The sequence below is a fragment of the Cupressus sempervirens genome, chromosome 11, assembly GCF_028749045.1.
Source record: "Cupressus sempervirens isolate cs-2001-9-10 chromosome 11, ASM2874904v1, whole genome shotgun sequence".
Classification (NCBI taxonomy): Eukaryota; Viridiplantae; Streptophyta; class Pinopsida; order Cupressales; family Cupressaceae; genus Cupressus; species Cupressus sempervirens.
In genome coordinates, this window is record NC_143128.1 from 83,375,713 (window position 1) to 83,389,361 (window position 13,649).

General features: G+C 34.0%; 1 protein-coding gene across 2 annotated transcripts in view; it reads left to right on the forward strand.

Moving 5' to 3' along the window:
* Positions 1 to 2,734: 2,734 nt before the first annotated feature.
* Positions 2,735 to 13,649, forward strand: part of LOC149528333 (uncharacterized) — an 89,571-nt gene continuing 78,656 nt past the window's right edge. Inside the window, exons 1-3 of one of the 2 annotated variants that reach the window (XM_089809743.1) lie at positions 2,735 to 3,941; positions 4,537 to 6,001; positions 6,092 to 6,204. In XM_089809743.1, the coding sequence (XP_089665869.1) occupies positions 3,244 to 3,941; positions 4,537 to 6,001; positions 6,092 to 6,204 (2,276 nt within the window). In that variant the 5' untranslated portion in view covers positions 2,735 to 3,243. Of the gene's footprint in view, positions 3,942 to 4,536; positions 6,002 to 6,091; positions 6,222 to 13,649 lie in introns of both variants that reach the window. The other variant, XM_089809742.1, reaches the window with a different exon arrangement.

Here is a 13,649-nt window from a genome sequence, read left to right on the forward strand (position 1 = left end):
TTTAAAATCTTATACAAACAAATGTTTATCAATTACAATATTTCTATTTCTATTGACTATGAATTTGATTTGAACTGTCTTAAAATAACTTGAATCTTAATCCTCTCCCATTTGAACTTAATCAAAACAATTGACAATATTACACACAAAAATAAAAGCTAAATTTATGATTGTTAGCTTGTTAAAAAATATTGACTTTTAATACAATCTCTTCTTATCATAACTAATGCTTTTTAAATATTATAATTAGAATATGACAACTACTTGCCACTATGTGACACTTGTTATTGTTTGGAATGGAATGTTTTCCATTTAAAAAAAAGATATTTATTTGATTTTTTTAATGGAAGATTTTTTAATTTATAAAGTCATATTGGATATAGGAGCACGAGTCTTAAGTATGTTTGACAAATACCCATCATCAAAAAGTATGTCTATAAAAAATATAAGTTTAAACATTTGTATAGAATTCTATGTAATTCCACTACCACACATTCTAAATGTTGTCATAAAGATAATGATTATTATTGTGTATGTATATATATGATTGATATAAAATAGGTCTAAACATCTGTACATAGTTCTATTTGTACCATTGTCATAAGCTTGTTTGTCTCCAATCTCATCACATCTTTCAAAATAATGGATAGATTAACCACAAAGCAAATAAGATCCTTGGTAGTTTTAATACATGTGAGATCTATCAAGCTTTTTACCATTGCATGGTTCTTGCCAAATGTCTTTGGCAAGTTTTGATTGAAGAATATACACGAGTATTTATTACTATTTGGAATGGAATGTTTACTATTTATTAAAAATTTAGATATTTATTTGAGTCTTTTATGGAAGGTTTTTATTTATTTATAGTCATATTGGATATAGAAGTAGAAGTCTTAAGTATGTTTGACAAGTGCTTATTCCATAAAATAATAGTAAACCAAAAAGTACGCCCATAGAAAAGATAAGTTTAAACATTCGTATAGAATTCTATATAATTCCACTACCATACATTCTAAATGTTGTCATAAAGATAATGATTATAATTGTACATGCATATATATAATTGATATAAAATAGGTCTATTTGTACCACTGTTATAAGCCTATTTGTCTCCAATCTCATCGCATCTTTCAAAATAATGGATAGATTAACCACAAAGAAAAGATCCTTGACATGTTTAATACATGTGAGTTCTATCAAGCTTTTTGCCATTGAATGGTTCTTGTCAAATGTCTTTGGCAAGTTTTGATTTAAGAGCATCCATGAGTATTTATTACTATTTGGACTCAAATGCTTATCATTAATTAAATAGATATTTGTTTTAAAAAATTTACAGAAGAAAGTCATATTGGATATAGGAGCATGAGTCTTAAGTCTATTTGACAAGTACTTATTCTGCCAAATAATAGGACACCCAAAATTTAGTCAAAAGAAAAGATAAGTTTAAACATTTGTATAGAATTCTATATAATTCAACTACCACACATTCTAAATGTTGACATAAAGATAATGATTATAATTGTGTATGTATATATATGATTAAACATCTTTACATAGTTCTATTTGTACCATTGTCATAAGCCTATTTGTCTCCAATCTTGTCACATCTTTCAAAATAATCTAATTACAAGTATATGTTATTTTAGAGTGACACACACACACACACACACACACACAAAATTATTCCCCATTATTTCTTACGGAGTACAAATTCCTTATGATGAATTCATTAATAACAAAAAACTAGTTTCTCCAAATGACAATCTTAATTAATTTCTTAAAAATTGTACATGAATAAATTAAAATAATTTCTCAATTAAATCACACTTTGGTTTATAAGAAACAATGTTTTCATTTCGTGTAATATTATCTTTATGTGTTCGTTGAATAATTATTTGTTAGATTTATAGAATAAAATAAAATTACTAGCTATGTCATGTTGATAAAATAGTAAACACATTACACTTAGATATCGTTGGAGGAGGCCAACAAGTCACCAAAAAGTACTTTTTAATTGTGTACAATATCTAACGTTAAATAACAGGACACCAAAAAGTACATCTAAATTGTACATCAAAAAGCAACCAAACAAATCACCAATAGAGCTTTGAAGCATAACTCAACCCAAAAGCTAAGTGGGAGAGTTGAACCCAAGCACATACAACAATAAAAGATCCAATGGAAAGATTTAATGAAGATTGCTAGGACTTTAACATAAGACGAATAGTATTTTGAGCTTAATACTATGGGATCCCTACAATTAAGAAACTATAGGCATAGGTGTAAATTTCAATATTATCTTCTATGATAGACTACCAATTACAAGTTCCACAATTAAGACACTATAGGCATATGCATAAATTTCAAGTTTATTTCCGTGATAGACTACCCAACTATAGATAATCCAATGATGAAGCTCAAGGAAAAGCCACTTGGAACTTGATGATCAAAATGTGCTTCACAAATTATTCTTCATTTTCTACAATCTCCTCCTTTACATCATTGCTTAGCTCAATGAGCTTGCCCACTTAAAGTCCCTACCAAATCTTGTGGTTTTGCCATAAAGACTTAAGATTTGTTGAGACACTTGACTTAAAATCCAAATTGAAGAAAAACAGACGCAATTACATAGACCGCCAAAAAGAAATGATAAGTAGTTAAACACGATTACCTTTTGCAAAGAATACAATTTTAAACTGACAGTGTATAATTCTAAGATTAATAGTTTATGATTACACTTGCAATTTTTAAATCAACAGGCCTCCCTGTCCTTACAGTGCATGATATGCTTGCAAAGTAGGCCTCCGTACCATGCCTAGGTAGTATTGACTTGATTTTTCCACTAATTTTTTTGGACATTTGTCCAATGAATTAACAGTGCCTAAGGTTCGATCCTGTCACAATCTATCTACACCTATATGATATCATAAAAAAAATATTATAAACCTCTGTTCGAACTACTTATTTTACATATTTATCATATCATACCCATTCCTGCTTGGTATCCATTTTATTCCTGCGTTCATCTCTGCATTCTACCTCATTTTCAGTGCACTAAATATGCCTCCACGAACTTCTGAGTGTTGCTGATTGAGGAGAAAAATTCATATCCTCAACACAACTAGCCTCAACTACATTTTAGGATCTTAAATATTACAACTGGAATTACCCACCTGAATTCAACTCTGATTCTTGTCCAGTTTATAGCCAATTACATAGGACTTGATGAATTCATAAACCCAAATGGAAGATTCTGGTAGAATTGTTCGCAGAAAGAATGCCTCAAATCTTTATAGCAAATACTCTGCACCCACAAGACTTAAATCCGATATCCATAATGCTAGAATGACAACCAAGATCCTTGACGGCATCTGTTTTCAAAATAAAAGATTCAGCTCCGTGGAAGTTAGAGACCCACATAACCCTGTGGAATACAATGATGTCTTTGGGGGCCCTCCTAGGCTCTTTTCTTCTCGAAAAATGCCAGAAGAGCCTCCATTTCCAAGAAGATCGTATGACGGAATATACAAAACACTTGGAAAAGAATTCAATTCGAACAGAAGAAATTCCAGCAGTTTACCCGTGTTCGAGCTTCCCGTGTATGAAAATTCTTCTTTGCCAGTATTTGAGCTTCCAGTCTTTGGGGGTTCCGAGTTGCCCGTCTTTGAATTCCCTTCAAGCAGAGATGAGCTGGGTAGTAGAGTTCCAATCCGTAAATCTTCTAGTGATGAATTCTATGCTGATATTTTCAGAGGTGGTGAGGCGCATCGTAAATATGTCTATGAAGAAACACCATCTAAAAGTTTTTCTTCAAAGCCTTCAAGGTCCAGATCGAAGTCTTCCTCATCACAGCCCAGCTCTGAAAACCCAAGCCCACATCGTTATGGATCGTCTACGACGTTAGGGGACCTTTCTTTGTCTGCATTGGCTTCCAAGCTCAGGTGTTTTGCTTAACATCTTCACTCCTAGATCTAATTTTATATGGTTTTGGAAAAACACATTAATTTTACGACAGAATTGCAGGGTTACATCATATTTTTGCTATTTTATTTTTAGTTGATGGAGTTCCTCTCGGCAGCCTTCATCAGATGCTGTAACTTGCTTTATTTTTTGAGTCTTGTAAATTTACTTTGATCATTCATGGACAATGGCATTTTTAAACTCTTTATTTTTTTTGTAAGATTTTTTCAGCTGCAAAGTTTTTATTATAATGGTAGGCATCTTAAGAGTGTTATCTGACCTAATAGTATGTTAGGGAAAATGTGGATTAATAGATTTCTTCATGTCAAATAAATTCTGTATACGATTTAACGGATAAGGTTTAAATATACCAGAGTCGGTGATGTCAGCTTCATTATAACTTGTTCAAAAGAACTATCCGTTGTAAATAAGTTAATGTCACGCAGATGACATTCAGACAAAATTTATTAAACTCCCATGTTTGGTTATCTTTTATGTCTGTATTGAGCAATTAAAAATTTTATGGCTTGCAATGAGGAAACAAAATGTTTTGAACAATTGTTATGGTTTGTACAGGCCAATTGCTCTCTCAAAGCGAGATAGGCCTTTCATCTTTGGCCCCTCTAGTACACGACATACAGGATATCGATCTCAAGGGTCTGATAATGTTTCTGTTTGTTCAAGTTCTTCCTGTTCCCCATCTCAATTCTTTTCAGATTCAGCTAGTGTTCCCTCTGTCCATCTCAGTAGGCCAAGAACATTAAGCAATAAGACGGGAAGGCTGAATGCGGATGATGTTTTTGGTGGTTTCCCTAAACGGACGACTTTCCCACACATGCAAAAAACAGAAGAATTTACCAGTGAGTATAACACTGGACCAACACTAGGAAAGCTAGCAAGGACATATGTATTTGAGAAATACCCTGTTCTCCTACATGATTCAAGTAAGAACTCGGTGCAATGTGTGTATGAAATTGGATGCACTGCAGATGTTGGTCTAGCCACGAAGCCTATAAAAGAGGTACCCTTGCCAGTAGCCACTGTTCACCATATGACCCAAAAAGCATTTGACTCCTCTCCTTCAGAGTGCCTTTCTGTGCCGGAAAATGTGAAAAGTTGGAGAGATTGGCTGCCAGAAGTAAAATATGCTCAATTAGGTTTGAAAAAAAATACATCTACTTATTCTTCTATGTGCGCATCACATGGTTCCCCAGTAATAGAGGCTAGTTATTGGGCCCAAGAAGAACCAGTTGAGATCAATTTAGAAACTCCAGGAAGGAACTCACTAGATGATGGAGAAGTTTATGATATCCCTGGATCATATGGAGTCAACAGTGTTTGTGACAGAAGATTTTCTTTTGTGGCTCATAATAAAAATGATAATCATGTAGATGACAATTCAGATATAGCCATAAAAGAGGCCATAGCTTGGGCAAAAGAAAAGTTTCAGGGGAACTTGAATGAAGGGAAAGAAGATGCAAGTTTGTTCGTTCAAGAACCTAATGAGAAAGATGAAGCACAGGTAGGTGATGGGAATATAAAGGGATTAAGACAAGGTGGGCATGATACTTACATGAATGGAGAGCAGAGAAAGCAAAAGGCAGGTAGCAGATGTTTACATCAGAGGACTCTTCAAAGTTCTGAAGATCACAGAGATGGATCAATAGATCGATCAGGACATAGTTCAGAGTCTGATGATCAACTGTTTATCTGTACAAGAAAGCTAGACCTACATCCACAAGACATGAAAACAAACAGATTGCTAGATCAATCAGAATATAGTTCAGAGTCTGATGATCAGTTGTCTATCTATAAAAAAGAGATAGACGGACATCCACATGAAACAAAAATATGTTCATTAGCGTCATGTCAGCATACATTAACAGATTTGAAGGCGAAACTGATAAAGGAAGTAACAAATGATGTTGCAGGGGATTATAACCAACAGCCATCAAATCAAGAAAATGCAGAGACCCTCCATACACGAGAGGTAGAAGATGCTCATGCATTGGACATGTTGTGTAGTGGGGGAGCCAATCAGGTTGATTTTTTATTCTTAAGCCTCCTTTACTGGGCAGTTTGGTTGACTGAAAAAAAATAAATTTTAATGCAAGTTTTGTATGTTAATCAGATTAGTCTTTCTAGATTAGTGGACAAATGTACCTGTAATGAACAAAAGAGATGGAATGGCGACGCTCGTGCTGTTGATTGCAGAATGAATTTGCACTCTAGCAGGATTTTTGGGTTAGTATCAACAACTGGTGTGTCTGTTACTTTTGAAGTAGTTGATTTTGTGTCCATTGAAATTTGATTTGTTTTTTCCAGAAGGATATGTTAGTCTTTTTGCGATGCTTGTAATGTCTACAGTCTTTGGTCAAACTTTTTTTTTGGGATCTACAATTAGCTATTACTGAATGTGGCACTTGTGACAAAAATCTAAATACACATTATTTACTGAATCAAACACTCAAATTTCCATGATCTTTCAGCATATAGCTATGAATAAATAAACGTTAATTCAAAAAGGGGCGATTCTTTGCGGATGCAGAGACTGCAATTGTAAAAGAAATTTTTGAACTACACAGTTCAACAATGGTATAATACACATGGTCTGTCACTCAGTAAGACACTAATGCATACAATTGTTACATTTTTTTTCTTGAAGCATAACTTTTGATTAGCTTGAATATTACTCTTTTATACCTGTACAATTATCGTTTCTTCATAGAGACAATACAAGTATTGTTTCCACAAATTAAATGAAAAACAGGATAATTTCCAGTTAACTGTTATTTTCACAAAAAATAATCTGCAAATGCTAAGTTAATAAACTTTGCAGTTCTCTATAAACATAACTCTTATTTTTTATTTTTTAAGACTACAGGAATCGTGTATAGCACACCCTATAAACTGCGGTGCGCCGGGTAAACTTTTTAATGTGACTGGTAATGCTGGTGCAACATGTCCTCCAGTACGGCATGGGCTGGGGGAGACTGGACCTCATGCTTCATAACAGGAAGTTCTCACCAATCGCGCCAGGACCCCAGCCATCTATAAACATTATCTGATTTAAACAGGATAACATGAGTTTTTCTTTTAGAACATTCCATTCTATCCAAGACGTCCAGGCTTTGGTCAAGTCTCGACATCTTATGATCATGTCTTTTCCTGTCACATTTTGAAGTTTTGTCTTCAATATTGCTAGTGTGTTTAGCAGTGTAGTGTGTTTCCCTTTGATTAGTGGATATTTTCAATGTGTCATTGAATGCTTACATCGAATTTGGACAACTCCTCCTCTTTGTTTGTCAAACTGCTTTTGTAAGCTTCATGTTGTTTGATGATGTCTCTTAATGTCTCTTATCACTGTTCTAATTTCCTAACTTCTTTAATGAAAGTATGGTTCAAGTTCTATGTTGTATTTATTTATTTCTTCAATCTCTTGATTTTGGTCATTGAAGCTTTCTTACTCTCTTATAATAGACTCTTGAATTTTCCCTAGTTCATTCAGATCACCTCCAAATTCATAATCATGTAATTTTCTCATGTAGTTTGAATAGTTCCTTTTCTGGTTCTCTGCCTTAGTTAAAATGTGATTTTTAGCATTTCTTGTTTTACTATTGTTATTCTCTGAACACACTTATATTTGCCCTTTGAAGTCTGTCGCTATTTCTTCAAAGGGCCAAATTGTTTGAAGCTGAATGCTGATTCTTATTCTCAATAAAAATTAAGGCTAGATGAGAAATATCACAAAAATGAATTTCATTATTTTAATAGTTAATCCAACTCAGATTTAGTACCATGTAGTCCGCAAACTTGGTTTATTTGCACCTTTAGCTGGTCTTTAGTTGTAGTAGATTCAGTATTTTTCATTGGCATTACATCCCACTGTTCCTTTCTTCATTTATTGACATAACTTATCCCAATAATTTTATCGGTGTTGGAGTAGGTTTGAATTTGTCTCCTTGCAATGTAGAGCTACTCTGATATGTCTATCATTGAGAGATATCCCGATTTAGTTTCATCATTCATATGCTATCTGTAATACCCCTAAATTAGCACATTGGTATTCTGAACCAATTTCGGTGCATCAATCTTACTAGGCATTTTTTATTTTGATTATCTCTACTTGACCTAAGTGTCAAATGTAGAAAATCATTAATCTGTATTAACCACATGCTTTATTTAATTCCTAAATATTGATTGAAATTAGCTAAAGTAATCTCCTAATTGAATTAATTTAATTATAAGTCCTAAGTACTTTAATTAAATTAAATCCACCCTCTTTAGCTAATACACGTAAAGAAGGAATTAAAATACATTGATTTAATTAAATATATATCATAAGAGTTGAAACTAATTATTTATTTAATTAGGATATTCTATTATGATGACATGTTTGAATGGATCAATATTCTTTCCTATTTCATCTCACATGAAAAAGAAATTAATAATATTGATTAATTCAGATATGTCCCCATAATTGTTGAAACTAATTATTTAATTAATTAGAAAAATAATTATGAGCACATATTTGAATGGATCAATGCTATCTACCATTTCATCTCATTCAACTCCATAAAAAATGGAGGACTCAATCTCACCTTCAATTAGGACCGTCCATGCGGTTCGATCTTGACCGTTGATTGGATCCAAGATTCTATAAAAGAAGCCTTCAATCTCTCATTTTTGAGGGATGCACATGAAAAGTATTGAATTGATGCTAATTTGATTACTCAAGTGTCTTGCATTCGAATTGCTCTTGCTTTCATATGCTCATCATTTAGACTAAAATACATTCATCTAGTTATTACTTTCCATTGTTCTTAGATTAATTTCAATTTCATTTAGATTAATCTAATATCTTTGCATTCAAAAAACATCAAAAACATAGATTAGATTGCATTTGCATTCTTCCAAATCCTTTGTACTTGTTTGGTCTGGTTGGTGATCTCTCAATCCTGAGAGTGAATAGCAAAACCCCATTTGGTTAGAAGGCAACAAATTGCCTTGTGTAGGCATATCAAATGGACAATCCCATGTTCATTTCGGGATGTTTCTGACATGTAAAGATCATGTTGAAGTGTGTGTGGATTTAGAGGCCCATAATTAGCACTCACACTATCTTGTCGCTATAGGTTATCCCAATGAGCTTATCGAGGAAGTATTTATATTGTTTGGTTGACTTCATTAACTAGTCTGATGACGATTATCAGGTAGACCTCCTCTGATAAGCTTACCTTTACATTTGGAATATCCATTAGAAGGCTACCTCGATTGATTTGTCAGGGGTACGTATGACTATATTTCTTTCTTTGATAGTGCCATGCCGCTCTGATGAGTCTATCGGGATACGTTTTCCCTATGTTCACTTTCACTTGCTTATTCTATTGTCAGTATATTTGTTCCTGATGCTTTTGCATTCTTGCTCTCATGCAACTTATCAAAGTGCATTATCCCGATTGTATTTTCACTTTGGTTCACTTGCATGCTATCAGAATAACCTTTGCCAATACTGAAAAATCTATCGGTATAACTCCAGGGAAGTCCAAATGACTTGATTCAAAGACTAAAAAACTTTGTTTCTATACCTGGATCCACATCGATTCATAGAGGCTACTTCGATAGGTTTAGATTTTCAAGGCTACATCACATATAGTTTCCTCTATAAACTTTATCATCCTCAACAACTTTGGCTAACAACGGGAATTCAACTGCCATTATCTCGAATATAATCAATATCAATTTTATGACATCCCATATTAGCTAGAAGGTTTGTAGAGTTATTCCCTCTTTGAGTGTTTGTGTAATGGAATATTCTAAAAAGGAATCCAACTAAGCCCGAGCATGGTGAATAATGTAGGAGATTTACCAACTAAAAAATTGTCTGTTAATGCATGCATTAATGATGACCATGGAGTCTCCCTCAATATGCAATTTGGAAAGCTTTAGGAATTTAGCCAACTCAAGGCCACACAACAATGCATGGGCTTCAACTTGATTATTTGTGCTTGGAGGAATAGGTATAGCTTTAAATGCTACCATATCACCCTCATGATCCCCGAGACACACCCCAATGCCTGATTCACTTGGATTGTCTCTCGATGATCCATCAAAATTCATTTTAGTGATCCCTACATCCGGAGGAATCCATTTAATGTTTGTCCTACTTGTTGTCTACTTAACAGTCCCAATGGGTCTGGCTGTAGAGATGAGGTGGGGGAGATATCCTATGCCAATCTTGAAGTAACTTGAAGTCCCACTTTTGGTAGGACTGCACTATTCCAGCAAAAAAGAGAAGGCTCAACATCTTATCTTTTGTGACTCCATAGATCGAACAATATTGTATCCTGCTCTAACTGAATACTTACCATCATGAGAATGTTAACGACGTAGCTTCAGTCGGATTGATTTATATTGTAAATCGTAATTCAGATGATATATATATATATATATATATATACACACACACACACACACATTCAAACTGATGAATTAAATTATTATCATAACATGATTTACATAAATCATAATCTGTAATAACAAATCGAGATCATGAAACACATCATTCCTAGCAAATGTCGTTACACTATCTTACATAAGTTCTGATTGCCTATGATCAGGCTGTACTACTGAACATTGATCATAAGTGTTATGTGTTAGTTAAGACCATGTAGGGTCATGCCCCTACGTGGGGTGTTTCTCTTTACACATATAAAGATTGGAAGTGTCTAGATATTTCTCCTGTATTATTATCAAGTGTAGTGTACATTAACAAAACCAGTTTTCCCCCAATTGCAATATTTCTTTTGGATAAAACATGTAGCTCCGCACCACCGACTTCTTTGGCCGAAGCAGACAACAAGGATGCCGCAGGAGCAGACAACAAGGGTAAGGAGAACAACACTTGACATTTCATAACCTTTTGATAGGAGAGACTCAATTTTGGCTTGCACAAATTTGGTTTTTAATAATGTCCTAACTTGTGGTGGCATAACTAATGTTGCAGCCTTATAAGCTCACCTAGTGTATAGCCACCTAGGACAGTGTCTTGCAATAGTTTGGGTTAAATTTCATGTGTTGAGTGCTTTGGAGCGTGTTAGGTTGTAGGGAAAGAGCAAAAAGCCAAAAAGGCTTTAGTTAAATAGGTGGTGACAAAAGTTGGAAAATGAGCAATTTTGTAAGATTTGTGTGAAATGTTGTTTTATGATTGCCTAATGGTGACCAATACAGAGCTTGCTAAGAAGGTAGAGGAACAAGAGGAAGAAAATAGGACATTGAAGGAAAGATTAGAGCAGTTGGAAAATAAGCTGGACTAGGTGGAGAGCATAGTTGATAAGAAAGAAGAAAAGGTGGTGAAAGAAGAAGAAGATGACGATGAAGTCCTTGAAGATGAAGAAGACAAGGTACCTAAACAAGAGAAACCTTTCATTAAAGCACTTCAAGCTTTAGGAGGTAAATCATTAGAGCTGGCAATTTCAATGGCAAGATGGAGGCAGACTCAGTCCTAGAATGGATTGAGGCTTTGAAAAACTACTTTGATTGTGAGAAGATCTTAGAGGCACAAAAGGTCAAGATAGCCAAGTCAAGGATGAAAGGAGTTATGCTCACTTGGAGGAATTTCATCCAAGAGGAAAGAGCCAAAGAAGAGAAGAAGAAGATTTTTTTCATGGAAGAAGATGGTGACCATGGTAAAGGAAACATACATCCCTGAGGATTATGAAGTCCAATTACATCAGAGAACGCAAAATCTCAGACAAAGAGATATGGACATTAGCACATACACAAAGGAGTTTTAGAAATTGAGTCTAAGATCCAAGACTGCAGAATTAGCGTGTGTTAAAGTAGCAAGATATTTGAATGGATAGAGGTTGAGTATCCAAGAAGAATTACAATTTGTAAGCCCTAATACAGTAGCTAAGTGTTATTAGCTGGCCTTGAAAGTAGAGGAAAAATTTGAAAGGAGACAAGAAAATAGTATTAGAGGTAGAGGAAGGCAACCCTTCAGAGGAAGAGGACAATCTAGACGAAGAGGATCAAACTATGGGCCTCAAGGTGAGAACAGTCAAGAAACTACAAAGATTGAGAATAACAGAGGGAACTTTAGAGGAAGAAGGCCTAGTTTCAGAGGTAGATCACCAGGGAGCTTGAATGGAGCAATAAAATGCTACAATTGCAATCAAGAGGGGCATATGGCTCATAAATGCCCCAATAACAATGTTTGAGGAGAATTAGTGAAAGTATGTCGTAAAATTATTTGTGATGCAACATCGCTGTTACAAAAATTTAAGATTGCCATGTCATAAGACAACATACAGCAGCAATATATTAACATACTCAGCAGTGCATTATCCACATCCTTATACACTATCACTATTAAGAATACGAGAAACATCCATATGCAATCACAGAGCAGAAACTGACATAACAGTCTAAGGACTCGATATTATTCTCAAGGCTTAACAATAACAACACCTAGGAAATCAGATATATGTGCACGTAAGGTTTATGTAAGGTTGATCAATAAAACACATAGTATGAAGCCCGGTTCTTCAATAGAAGAGCTGACTTTGAAGAACTCATATATATATATATATATATGACAAAGACATTAAAATTGAGTAGCAATTATCATCAAACAAGCATCAGGAATATCGATACCATCCAATTTTGAATATAGATCATGAGATGGTAACAATATCAAATAGTCTCGACAATAATTATTAAAGAAGTGCCGGAATTGAAGATTGGCAGAATCAATATTATCAATCAGTAATTATCAAAGGGACGCCATCGAGAGTCTTTGTGTTGAAATAGTTATTAGTGGAAAAACATAATGGGATCGTTAAAAATTAAAATGATTAAGCTCTTCACACTGTCAATAAAGGCCATTAGAAGCACTTGTTTAAAAAGCTGCAATTATAATAAAGGTAAATAATTTAAATGAAAAAGTGTAATAACCCCAACCGGTTATAACTTCAACAAACACCAAATTTTTTAATAATTCAGTTGTTGGACATTTCGTCAAACACTTTGCAATCAAGCTTTGATACCACCGTAATGAGCCTTGCTGACTCTCAAACAATTTGTGATGAAGAATTGATTCCTGTTTTTTTTTGGATATTTTGCAATTTTTGATACAACAATATAGCAGCAAAATAGAAGATATTGCAATAATATATTGAACTCAAATATTTGGAAATTACATAGGGAATATAAACTGAAAATTCCAGATTTTAATACCAATTTAGATACTGGGTATTTTAACAAAATATCAACAACCCAGTTGATAACATATCCCCTATTATCTAAATCAACAATACCCAAAAAAATTAGAAGTTACAGTTCATGAACTTACATGTAGACATGCTTTGAAAACCCTCTGAAATAAAGACTAGCAGCAGCAAAAGAATTCTCCAACAAACAAATGCAACTACAAATATGTTGCTCCCAAAGTGTAGATAGAAAATAATGCTCGACAGTAGATATAAGTGGTGTCCAACCAACTCCAAATTAACCAACACACAATTTGATATAACAATTCCAGTGGATGCCTTCACAAATTCTAAAACAATCTCCAACAGCAAGAAAAAATAAACTTCTCCTTAGCAGCAGTTAATACAATAGGAGAAAAAGACAATTGTATACCTCTGCACAATTGCAAATGCAATCCTCAGAATGAAAACTCAGAA